Source organism: Sapajus apella, unplaced genomic scaffold, assembly GCF_009761245.1.
Source record: "Sapajus apella isolate SASKATOON/1434 unplaced genomic scaffold, GSC_monkey_1.0 scaffold74, whole genome shotgun sequence".
In the NCBI taxonomy this organism is placed as follows: Eukaryota; Metazoa; Chordata; class Mammalia; order Primates; family Cebidae; genus Sapajus; species Sapajus apella.
The window spans coordinates 2,913,321-2,926,951 of record NW_022437014.1 but is presented as its reverse complement, the minus strand read 5'-3'; the positions used below and the strand labels follow the sequence as shown (position 1 = coordinate 2,926,951).

At 33.9% G+C, this 13,631-nt stretch overlaps 1 protein-coding gene across 1 annotated transcript in view; it reads right to left on the bottom strand.

Annotated features, from left to right (window-relative positions):
- The window catches only part of GPR137C (G protein-coupled receptor 137C), an 83,577-nt gene that overhangs the window by 2,052 nt on the left and 67,894 nt on the right, over nt 1–13,631 (bottom strand). The window contains exons 4-6 of the mRNA XM_032251076.1: nt 2,260–2,409; nt 906–1,031; nt 612–730 (exon numbers count right to left, since the gene is read on the bottom strand). Coding sequence (XP_032106967.1) covers nt 612–730; nt 906–1,031; nt 2,260–2,409 — 395 coding nt within the window. The remainder of the gene's footprint in view (nt 1–611; nt 731–905; nt 1,032–2,259; nt 2,410–13,631) is intronic.

The window sequence follows — 13,631 nt, the reverse complement described above, 5'->3', positions numbered from 1 at the left end:
TGGCATGCACCTATGGTCCCAGCTACTTGGGAGGCTGAGGCAGAAGAATCGCTTGAACCCAGGAGGCGGAGGTTGCAGTGAGCCGAGATTGTGCCACTGCACTCCAGCCTGGTGACACAGCAAGACTCCGTCTCAAAAAAAAAAAAAAAAAAAAAAATTAGCCAGGCATGGTGGCACTTGCCTGTACTCCCAGCTACTCGGGAGGCTGAGGCAGGAGAACTGCTTGAACCTGGGAGGCGGAGGTTGCAGTAAGCCGAAACCAGCCCGGGCAACAGAGCAAGACTCCATCTCAAAAAAAAAAAAAAAAATACGGAAACAGATACATAATCACTACAATAGTATTTCCTCCCACAAACAGCTCTGAACCAACAAAATTTAAAATTATACCATTTTTTGCCCAGAGGCATATAGGCTTTAAGTCAGATGGTAGTTACTGATAACGCAGGTCCCACCCTGGGTTTAACATCTGCTTTAAATTCCAATATTGCCAATCTTATTTATTGACATAGTACCACCAAATCACCTTTTTTCATATTTGGTTTAAAGCTTAGATTTGTTTTTTTCAATCAGTTTCAATACTAATTCAGGTTAAGTGGCTTTGTTACATCTACCTTCCTTCTCTTGAACTTCCCAATCTTGGCAGGTCATCATCACTATCGTATCGTCTTGGATTGTCAAAAAAGTAGGCTCTGGAACTGTAACTGTGACTATTTATCATGCCAGCAGGTGCCTGTGAACAAAGTATTAGATGGCATATGATGATTTTACTTTTCCACTAAGAAAGGAAGCAAGAATCTATAATAATTTTTAGTCTTAACCTTTGCCAAAAATAGAAAATCAATATAAATGTTCCATAATTTTTAAAAATAGGAGAACAAGCACTGGGGAATATTATGGTATCATACCGAATTCTGGTTTAATCTCTGTGCCCGGAAAAACAATACCACCGACCATGCTGGCACGTGTTCCCACAGAAAAAGGACCATTCCAAATACTATATACTCTTCTCCACTTATGTCTTCTACATGAGCCTGTAAATAGAGTATGGCAGAGAATTTTTACACCTGTTTAATGTAAAAGCAATCACCTCCACAGTTAACTTGTTTCAAGTCAGGTAAGATAAAATGTATCAACTACAAGCACATAAACTCTAAATTTTTCTGTGTTTTGTGGTTTCTCATGTAATGATACTTATCCTTTAAAGGACATAAAATGCTTTGAAGTTACAAAGAATAAAAAGTGGTTAATTTTTCAATGCATCCATTTATGACAATTTTAGTATACGGATAATAAGATGTGATCTCATATTTAGGCCTCATAATGACTTTTGAAGACATTACTGTTCCAGCTGCTCCACAGGCAAAATAACAGCACTTACCCTGATTTACACCTGTAGAAAAATGTAACATGTTAAGTCACTCAGCTCAGCTCTGCTTAAAAAACGCGATTGGACCTAATCTATATGTTAAATTTGTTCCTATTCTATCAGGTGTTGGGAGAGGGAAATGGAAAAGGGAGTAAAGAGAATCTGCCACAAGGAACCACATGTGAAAATTCTTTCACTTTAGAAAGATAAATGAAAAATAGTATTGCAGGATGCCTTAAATTCAGTACCAATCTAAATTACTATAAAGATATGACACATAGCTATGTCAAAATGTACATTAAGGAAGCAGATGGGAATGCTGGAAAGTTAAATATGCATAGCTAGAGTACTGGGAATTATAACAAATACCTGGACACCCAAGGAACTACAAATGCTCTCTCCCATTATCAAGACTGATAAAGCCAGATTTTTATGAAAAGCCATTATTTAAACATCTAAACCTGAACCAAATATTAAGATTATATGCAGTTCTTGGGCAGTGGCGAGTTACTTTCCTCCTAACAAATTAAAGACCACATTCACTGGCTAACAATAGGCAATTCATTTATCTAGAAATATTTGAATGCCATCATTAACAAAAATTAGTAAAACTGGCTTATGACCAAGAGGTTTGTGGCATTATTATTATGTACAAAAAAAAAAAGAGAGAGAGAAAATACTCCTTTGGGAGAAGTTATCTGTGAAGAATGATTTCAAATGTCACACGTATATGTGACACTTGTGATTTTTAAACACAAAGCTTTAAGTATGATTACTGACAGTAGACAGAGGTTCCATAAATGTGTTTGTAAGTCAAGCACTACAATGTTCTCCTAGTTGAGGGTAAGTTAATTATCACATTGTTAAACTGGCAATATGTGGTAGGTATTTACCTTATCTGAAAGATTATCCCAGCCATAATTAAATGGACTTTCTAATGTATCCTGAGATATGGTGACCACCACCAAATTGTAACAAGCTCTCGAAGAGTAGAGAAGAATGACTACAGAGCCCACGACGACAGTCTGGCACAAAGACATACCCTAAAACAAATAAAAATCATCATCTTTAGTATTCTCCACATTTGTCATGACAAGCTATTCATGTACATACAATACGGTTACCTCTTGCAATGCACTCCTAGAAAGCATTAAGTGAGCACCTGTTGAAATAAACTCTTGATTATCTTGCTTTTCAATTCCAATTCCTAGGACTGCTTGTGTTTAATATGTGTAAATTAATATGTGTAAGTTCTTTGCCAACTTGCCAAACAGCTGGAAGATTTTGTTCTGTCAAGGTTACCTTATAATATATGAATAAACAAGTTGGCAAAAGATCTGAACTTTAATTGATGTTAATCAAAGAGGTAGTCATAATGTGAAAAGAATGGAAAATAGAAGCATTAGTCCATTTGATACACTTAATTTCTGATACAAAATTAGAATAGAGTTAAGAGTTCCTATGCTATTTGCTTTCATTCTTTTAGACTCTATTAGAGAGTGGTTGCTAGTCCCCTACTGATGACATAATGTTTGTGGCAAATGTTCTGGGCACTCACATGTACTTTCAAATTCATAAAATTTTAAGACTATAGCTTTCACCATTTCCCTTCATATAAAAAGCCCCTCCAACTTAGCGATTCTCAACTGGAGTGTGTATACTGGAGAGGGGTGTGGTAGTTACCTTTTGCAGAGATTCTTAACCTGGGGTCTGTATTTCAATACAATCCATTTTCTTTGCAATCCTATGTATTTTATCTTATGTATTAAAAGCATTATTCTGAGAAGTGACATCCTTGCCAAAGAGTTCCACTGTAGAGAAACACCCAATATAGTGTTTTGGAAATTTGTGTTTGGTTGTCAAAATGATTAAGGGGCACTCATGGCATTTAGTGCACAGGGTCCAGGGATACTAGATGACATGCAAGTCATAGGAGTATCCTCCACATAAGATAATTATCCTCTGGCTTTCATAACTTTCAAATGTCCTCCTGGACACTCATGAAGATGAAACACCTGTTTATAATTACCTGAGTCAGAACCTAATTCTGTTTTGAATATAAACAAAGTATATGTTTGCATAGTTTAAATAGATGCCAAAATTTCCAGAAACACATAGAATGTGTAAACTGAAGGAAATTTGTACTTTGTTTTCTTCAGAATTTTATCAGTTGTGCAAATATTTCAGAAAATTATGACATTGACAGCAATACTGCTTGTGGTATACAAGTGATCCATGCAACACACCTGTAACAGTCTGCACTTGTAGCTGCCCCATTCATTGGTTTCTATGTCTAAATACAAACATCTATTACATTATGCTCCAAAAGTAACATATCAAAATATTTATTAACTACTCTCCTTTTATTTCCTCCTTATGTTACAATTTAGGCAATTACACTGAATTTTACATGTGTAGGTAGGTTAAAAATCCATTAATTTCAGGATAGAAACAGATAATTAAAAATGTTTGTTATTAGAACTGCACTGGGTCTTGCAGGGCTCTTGCAGGGTTGAGAACCATTATTATAACTAACTTCCTCAGAACAGCTCATTTTCGAGGTATTTGAAAAGCAAGAACTAAAAGATACCCTGAAAAATACTGGGATAGTAGCACAGTACCTTCTTTGAGCTAACACACCACCATCACAAAAATATGTGTAAAAATAAAACTAGCAAAGTTTAAAAAATTAATGCTAAAATTTTCTATAATATGCTATTTTATTTCTGTGAATCCAAAAAGTTGTTAATAAAAAAAGTTAATTTAAAACCAATCTAGATCCAATTTTAGAAGTAATGTATTATTAAAGAAAAGTAATGAAACAAGAACAAGAAAACAGAATGCTATAAGAATTACCATCCTCAAAAATAACTGCAAAAGTTTTTATGTACTGCGTTGAGAAATAAGACAATTGTTCAGAAAGAAACATGCTATAAAACAGAGACTCTGTTTAAATTTGTAAACACTATGGAAACTTTCAAAAAAAAGGTTGTGAGAAAAAAACAAAGACTCAATAATACCAAAGCAATTAATACAACAAACAAAACCTCTAATCAAATTACATATATAAAAACAATGAAGACACCCATTAATTTAGAAAACAAAAGATTCACCCTACAAAATACAGGATTACAAAATGAAAAATAAGGATCAAGCAACATGGAAAGTGTTATCAAAGGTTGAAGAAAACCTTCTTAAAATAGAGTCAGAACAAACAATTCAACTCAGGAGAAATGCTCAAGGAATGATTTTCCTTTAGGTCTCTGACACCTACATAATACATTTTAAGAAATTCCACACCTGGTAAGTGAAAAAGAGTTACACCTCACTCCTAAACACCTCAGTATCCATAACATTAGAGTTCAGTAGTTGTTTACAGATACTTTTAGAATGCAGATATGCAGAAACCTTTAATATTCATTGAGTTTTGACAAATGTATATACCTGTGTAACCTAAATCTCCACAAAATATAGATCATCATTCCAGAAAGTTCCCTCACACCCCTTCCCAACAACCAAACACCAAACAGAAATACTTCCCTGCTTTTGTTTTTACAACTTAGTTCTACCTGCTCTAGAAGTTCATGTAAGTCGCATCATAGAATATGAACTCTTATATGTTTCATTCACTCTGCAGAATGTTTTTGAGATTCACCCATATTTTTGAATCTATCAGGAGTTAGCTGTTCTTATTGCTGAGAGGATAATTACAGTGACCAACTCTTCCTGATTTGCTTAGGAATTTTCTGGTTTTAGCACTTGAAGTCCCACATTCTAGAAAACTCTGACCCAGGCAAATTGAGACAGTTAATCACAATAATTCCACTTTGTGATTATACGAGTTTGTTTATATGACAGTTTAACCATTTTTCTGTTGATAGCATCTATGAATATTCTTGTACAAATCTTTTTGTAGATATATGTTTTCATCTGTTTTTGGGTAATTACCTAAGAGTGGAATTTCTGGGTCATATGGTGGTGTAAGTTCAGCTGTATAAGAAATTGACAAATCTTTTCCCAAAATGGTTGTACGATTTTATACTTCCAACAAAGTATGAGTTCCAGTTGCTCCACTCAACTGTCTAATTCTAGGCCTCATGCGGATTGTCAATCTTTTTAGCCATGCTGGAAGATGTGTAGTGATATCTCATTTTGGTTTGAATTTGCATTTCCCTGACAACTAATAATACTGTTATTGAGCATTTATCTTCTTTGTGAAGAATCTATTCAAATCTTTTGGGCACTTCCGAACTGGGTTGTCTTTTTAAATCAGTGAGTTGTGGGAGATCTTTATATATCTGACAATAAACTTGTCAGATATATGTATTGCAAACATTTTCTTGAAGTCTTTGGCTTGCCTTTGCATTTTCTTAGTCTTGCCTTTTGATGAGAAATTTTATTTTATTCAATTTTTTTATTTTTTGTTTTTGAGACACAGTCTCCCTCTGTCACCCAGGCTGGAGTGCAGTGGCACAATCTTGGACCACTGCAGCCCCTGCTGCATGGGTTCAAGTAATTCTCCTGCCTCAGCCTCCTGAGTAGTTGGGATTACAGGTGCCTGCCACCACGCCCTGCAAATTTTTGTATTTTTAGTAGAGACAGGTTTTTACCATGTTGGCCAAGCTGGTCTCGAATTCCTGACCTCAAGTGATCTGCCCATGTTGGCCTCCCAAAGTGCTGGGATTACAGGTATGAGCCACTGTGCCCAGTCTGATGAGAAATTTTAAATTTTAATTAATTCTAATTTATCAACTTATTTTTTCATGGTTATTACTTTTTATTGCTCCTCTAAGAAATCTGCCACAACTACCCTGTTTTCCTTTGGAAGTTTTTCACTTTTCTTCATTTACATCTAGGTCTATATTCCATTTTGAATTAATTTTTGTATATGGTATGAAATGGAATTGGAGGTTCATCTTATTCCATATGGATATCGAGTTGCTCCAGCACTACTAGTTAAAAAAATTCCTTGCTGTATTGGATTGCTTTACCATCTTTGTCAAAAAGCAATAAACCACATTAGGTATAGATTGATTTCTAAGCTCTCACTCTGTTCTACTAATCCGTATTTCTTATGCCAGTAGCACACTGTCTTAATTATTGTAGCTTTATACTAAGTTTCAACGTCATGTAGTATGAACGTCTTTCATTTTCAGGGTTACTTTCTGCAGTGTTCAATACAGTAGACACTAGCCGCATGAGTATCTACATTTAAATTAAAAGATCAGTTCCTGTTGCTCTAAACACTTTGTAAGTGCTCAACAGTCACATTTGGCTAGCTACGATACTGAACAGTACAACTACAGAATATTATCACCAACACAGAAAGTTCTATAGGAAAGCACTACTTTATTGTTGACTGACTGACTGAGACAGAGTCTTACTCTATCACCAGGCTGGAGGACAGTGGTGTGATCTTGGCTCAGTGCAACCTCCAACTCCTGGGTTCAAGCAATTCTCCTGCCTCAGCCTCCCAAATAGCTGGGATTACAGGCATGAGCTACCACGCTCAGCTAATTTTTGTATTTTTAGTAGAGATGGGGTTTCACCCTGTTGGTCAGGATGGTCTTGATCTCCTAACCTCGTGATCCACCCGCCTCGGCCTCCCAAAGTGCTGGGATTACCGGTGTGAGCCACCGTGTCCCAGCCAGCACTACTTTAAATATTTAGATTATCTGTACTGTTGTACAAATTTTGAAATCAACTTGTCAATTTCTTTTTAAACCACTTTATTTAAGTATGACTGACGTGAAAAGCTGTACATGCTTACTGTATGCCACTTGGTGAATTTGCCAACTTGTCAATTTCAATTTTTTAATTTTTATTTATTTATTTACCTTTGAGGGTTTCACTCTGTCATCTAGACTGAAGTGCTGTGGTGTGATCATGGCTCACTGCAGCCTTGACCTCCTGGGCTCAAGGGATCCTCTTACCTCTGCTCCCCAAGTAACTGGGACTACAGGTGTACACCACCATGTCTGGCTATTTTAAAAATTTTTTGTAGAAATAGCATCTCACTACATTTCCAAGGCTGGTCTTGAACCCCTGGGCCAAAGTGATCCTCCCACCGAGGCCTCCTAAAGTGTTGGGATTACAGATGTGACCCACCACATCTGGCACAATTTCCTTTTTCTAAAAAAAGCTTGCTAAAATTATGATTTGGTTTGCAATGAATTTACAGATCCATTAGGGAAGAATTGCCATCTTAACAATACTGCATCTTCCAATCCACAAACATGGTATATCTCTTCCCTAATTTTAGATCTTTGGCTTTTCCTAGCAGGATTTTGTAGTTTCTAATATACAGATATTGCTTGCTTTTTGGAAAATTTATTCATAAGTATCTTGTTGGGCTATTGTAAACGGTGTTGTTCATTTAAATTTTACTTTCCAACTGATTCTTCCTGTTATATATAAAAATACAATGTATTTTTGTATTTTGACCTTCTATTCTGAGAACTTGCTAAATTCACTCACTGTAATTGTTTAGACTCCTTAAGATGTTCTCCTTAAACAATTGTTATCTGTAATTAGAGACAGTTTTACTTCTTAATTCCCAATATTTTACCTTTTGTTCTTTTTCTTGCCTTATTGGAATATTGAATAAAAATGGTGAGAGTTGACATTTTTGCTTTGTTGCCTATCTTAGGGACAGAATATTCAATATTTAAGTATGATATTGGTTTTAGGTTTTTTAATAGATGCCTTTTATGAAACTGAAGGACTTTCCTTTTCTTCTATTCTCTATTAGCTGGGAGTTTTTTTTTTGTTTTTTTTTTTTAATCATGAAGGGTACTAAATTTTGTCAAATGCATTTTCATTGAAATCATTATTTTTTCTTTTACTGTAGTGAATTACACTGATTTTCAAAAGTTAAGCCAATGCTGGACTCCTAGGATAAACATCTCTTGGTCACAACAAATTATCCTTTTTATATGTCGATTTGATTTTCTCTCTAAGTATTAGGGATGCTAGTCTGTAAGTTTTAACATATAGCCATCTCTCAGTATATATGGATTGGTCCCAAGACCCCCTGTGGATACCAAAGTCCACAGATATTCAAGTCTCTTATGTAAAATGGTATAGTACTTACAAATAATATGCACATCCTACTGTATACTTTATATCAACTCTAGATTACTTACAATACCTAATAAAGTGAAAATGTTATGGAAATAGTTATTCTGTATTGTTTCTTAAAAGTTGTATTACTTGTATTGTTACTTTGTATTTAATTTTTTTTTTTCTCTTTTTTTGAAACAGAGTCTTGCTCTGTCACCAGGCTGGAGTGCAGTGATGGTGTGATCTCAGCTCATTGCAACCTCCACCTCCTGGGTTCAAGCAATTCTCCGGCTTCAGCCTTCAGAGTAGCTGGGACTACAGGCGCTTTCCACCATCCTCAGCTAATTTTTGTATTTTTAGTAGAGACGGGGTTTCACCATGTTGGCCAGGATGCTCTTGATCTCTTGATCTCATGATCTGCCCACCTTAGACTCCCAAAGTGCTGGAATTACAGGCATGAAGCACCACGCCTGGCCACATTTATTTAATATTTTCAATCCAAGGTTGGTTTGAATCTATGGATGCAGAATCTGTGAGTACAGAGGGCTGCCTGTATTTTGTAATAACTTTGTCAAGTTTTAGCATCAGGTAATGATGGCCTAATAAAATCTGGTAAGAAGTGTTCTTCCCTCCTCTATTTTCTAAGAGTCTGTATACCATTGGTGTTACCTCTTCTTTAAATACTTGATGAACTAACCAGCAAACTCATCTGAGTCTGGAGTTTTGAGAAATTTTTGGTAACAACTTTAATTTCTTTAATGACTAGGAGTCTACTTAGATTACAAAATCTAAGATAAAATACAATTTCATCTTCTATCAATTCAGTCGTATTTTTAAAAGAACTTGTCCATTTCATCTCAGTTCTCAAATTTACCAGCAGAGAGTTGTTCATATATCCTCTTGTCTCTTAATGTGTACAAGATGTATAGTGATATTCCCTCTTTCATTCGTAACACTGGCAATTTGTATTTTCACTGTTTTCTTTTCCTGTAGATCAAATTTGTTGATGTTTCTCTGTTTTTTGTTTTACATTTCATTGACTTCTATCATTATTATTTGTTTTTTTTTTGAGACAGTCTATGGCTCAAATTTTCCTGTAGATCAAATTTGTTGATGTTTCTCCATTTTTTGTTTTCTATTTCATTGATGTCTATTTTTATTGTTATTATTTTTTTATTCTTTTCTTTTCTTTCTTTCTTTTTTTTTTTTGAGACAGTATCTGTTGCCTAGGATGAAGTGCAGTGTCATGATCTCAGCTCACTCCAACCTCTGCCTCCCATGATCCAGCTATCTTCCCACTTCCACTTCCCGAGCAGCTGGGACTACAAGGGCACACCACCACACCTGGCTAATTTTATATTTTTTGTAGAGATGCGGTTTCACCATACTGCCCAGGCTGGCCTCAAACTCCTGAGTTCAAACTGTCTGCCTCAGCCTACCAAGGCCACTATGGCTGACCTATTTCAGTTCTATTAGTTACTTTGTGCTTACTTTTTCCTACTCCACACACTCCCACTACCATTTCTAAGGCAGAAACTTGGGTCGCTCATTTTATATCTTTATTTTCTAACATATTATTTAAAGCTATGCTTTTCCCTTCAAGTTCAATTTTTACTGCATTCCACAAATTGATATATTTTATTTCATTATCTTTCACTTTGAAATATTTTCTAATTTTCCTTGTTGTTCCTGTTTTTAACCCATGGGTTATTTAGAATTGTGGTCACACCTACATGGAAACACAATAATATGTATACCATGAATATTTATTTTACAATATTTAATATTTTTTTCAAAAACTTTAAAAATTTTAATTTGAAAGAAAACTGATTTTAGAATTTAATATTTTACTCTAAAATAAAAAATTATGTATATTTTCATGTTTAAGATTTAAGAATGGATCATTAGCTTAGAAATGGGAGAATTATTAGTGGATACACAGTTTCAGTATGGGATGAGAAAAACATTCTGAAAATGAACAGTGGTGACGGTTGCACAACAATATGAAGGTACTTAATGACACTGAACTATACTTGACACTGACTACACTTAATGGTTAAAATGGTAAGTTTGGTGTTATCTATTTTAGCACAATAATCTTTCCTAGCATTCAACTTCCCTGTTTAATTCTAAGATGCTGAGAAAGATGAAAGTGATAGTTCTCTGACTCAATGAAGAGAGGAATCTACTTAAATGAACTGGGTGAAACTTTATATATAAGGAAAAACTATCATGAAAACTATCTTTTAGTAGGCTTTATAAATGTTAATAATTTACCTTATTATATCTTCCGTAACAGAATATTTTTGAATAGTATTATTGTCCAAGTTAAGTTGCAGCATCATTTTGAGACCTATCATTCAGAGTTTAAAGCAAAAGAAATATAAATTTTAAATGTAGGTATCATGAATGCTTTAAACACCAAATATTATTTTCATAACTTTCCAGACTAACAAGGAAATGGTCACTCACTGAAGTGACCATTTTACAGGCTAAGTTATTATATTGCATTGGCCAGTAAAGTACACAATAGCTGAGAAACTAGTATAGCCTTATATAATTGACATTGCTGAATGCCTGCTGGATGGAAAGCTTATAAAAGAACCATCGCATTGCCATTTCCAATTATACAGAAATTAACTGATTTAAAGATTTAACTGAAAATATAAAGACTGATTTAATCTTTTGTCTGTAAACATATTTTTGCCTTATAAATGAATGAATGTACAGGTGTAGCAGGGCTTGTTTTGTTGTATTTATATGGTGTCAGAACCAACTAATCATCCAAGAAAATATTTTTTATGTCAACACTTGACAGGAAACACAAGTGGTACCAAAATAATCAAAGTGTTGAATAACCTTTCTGGTTGTTTATCCTGGGCCAATTGTGTTGATATTCTCACTATCTGTGCTTAACCAATTGTGTGTAAAATTATTGGGCCTTAGCACAAATCAAGTGGTGGCAATGAAGTGTACTGGCAGTGACTGTCTTCTTCACTACCATGCACTCATACTTGAAAAAACCCAGTTTCAATGAAGAATATTCTTGATGAACAGTGAAAATATATGTTAAATATAAACCCCAGAGCACGTTTATTTAACATTCTGTGTGATAAGATGAGATATCATCTTAAAGTAATTCTGCTTCAAACTGAAATACAGCAACTGTCTTGAGGAAAAGCACTTATGTGATTGACTTGCAAGTGGATTTAACCCCTTTTTTTCACAGAACACCATTTTTTACTTGACAGACAACTCTGGCAGACAAACAATGGTTATTTGGACTTGGCTACTGGGCATTTTTTTTTTTTTTTTTTTTTTTTTTTTTTTCAGAAATAAATAAAATGAGTGTATCACTTCAATGAAAACATGGGGCAGTATTTATTTCCAATGATAAAATATGAACTTTTAAGTGAAAATTGTAATTTTTAGAAACTTGTACATAATGTACTGTAAGACAGCTTCTTAAAACTAAAAGACTTTTCTAATGAGATGATGTGATATTAACACATGCTTTTGAACACTGTCTAATAAAATGTATCAACATATTGAAGATTTAGGACCATTCTTTTCCAAATGATTAATGCATGATGTTACAAAATGATTCAAATGCAAGAATGACTGATGGAGAGTACAAAAAGTTCACCAATATGGTTTTGTATTCCACATGGTAACTAACCTTTAAGAAACCTCCACTTCTGAGTTTTGGTGTAGTATTAAAGAAGATATCCACAATTATCTGAAAAGTCTATTAAAATTCTCCTCCATTTCCAACTACATATATGTGTGAGGATGGATTTTCTTCATATGCTTCAACCTAAACAACATATCACAATAGATTGAATGCAGACGCAGACATGAAAATCTAGCTGTCTTCTATTAAGTCAGATATTAAAGAGATCTGCAAAATGTAAAACAATGCCAATCTTCTATTATTTTGTTTTATAAAATATAATTTTAATACAACGTTATTTGTTAGAATGTAATGCATTTATTTTAAATAAATATTTTTATAATTTTTAAATTTATAGTATGGTTTGTATTGATAGATAGATATAATATACACAAACAAAAGCTCTCTGGCATCCTCAATTAATTTTTAGGAGTGTGATGGGGTTTTGTGACCAAAAAATTTGAGAACCGTTGTTCTAGTGATTACAATATATATCCTTAACTTCTCACAATCTAGGCAGTAGTTAATATCATATCACTTGACGTAAAATGTTAGAACTTTGCAACTGTATAGATCCATTTACCCCCTCTCCTTGATGCTATAGTTATTATATATAATACATTGAGAATTATATATTACATCTACATATGCAAACCTCACAATATTATTTTTGTTTTGCATATGTATTTTAAATAAGTTAAAAATCATATTTACCCACATATTTACTATTTCTCATGTTCTTCATTCCTTCTTGAAGAGCCGAAATTCAAGCTGGTTTTATTGCTTTTCAGTCTGCAGAATTTTCTTGGCATTTCTTACAGTGTAGGTAGGTATGCTGGTAACTAATCTCCTTAGTTTTATTTTATGTGAAAATGATTTTATTTCTCCATTGTTCTTTAATAATATCTTCACTGGATATGCATTTCAGAGTTGACAGCTTTTTTCTTTTGGCATTTAAAAATTACTGTTTCTGTATCTTCTGGCCTTCATTATTTCTGATGAAAAGTGAGTGATCATTTAAATTGATGTCCTTTTATGTAATTCTGTAATTTATTTTTCTCTGTTTTCAAGATTTTCTTATTCTTTTCAGTTTGGAGCACTTTAACTGTAATGACCCTAGATGAAATTTTCTTCATATTTATCCTGACTCGGTTTGCTAAGCTTGAAACTATAAATTTATGTCTTTCACCAAAATTGGAGAGTTGAGGTCATTATTTTTTCAACTATTTTTTCCAGCTTCATTTTCCTCTTTCTCTTTGAGGATTCTAATTACAGATAATTAGACCCCCCCCCCCCGAGCTTCTGTCTGTTTTATTATTATCTTTTCACACTGTCCTCTGTTCTTTAGATTGGATAGTTTCTATTGATTTAAGTGAACTGACGCTTCCTTCCTCTCCAATATGCTGCTAAGCACAATTAGTGACATTTATTTTAAATACTATATTTTAATTCTAAATTCTAGAATTTCTATTTGGTTCTTTCTTTTAATAGTTTTTATTTCTCTTGAGATTTCCTATTTATTTATCCAAG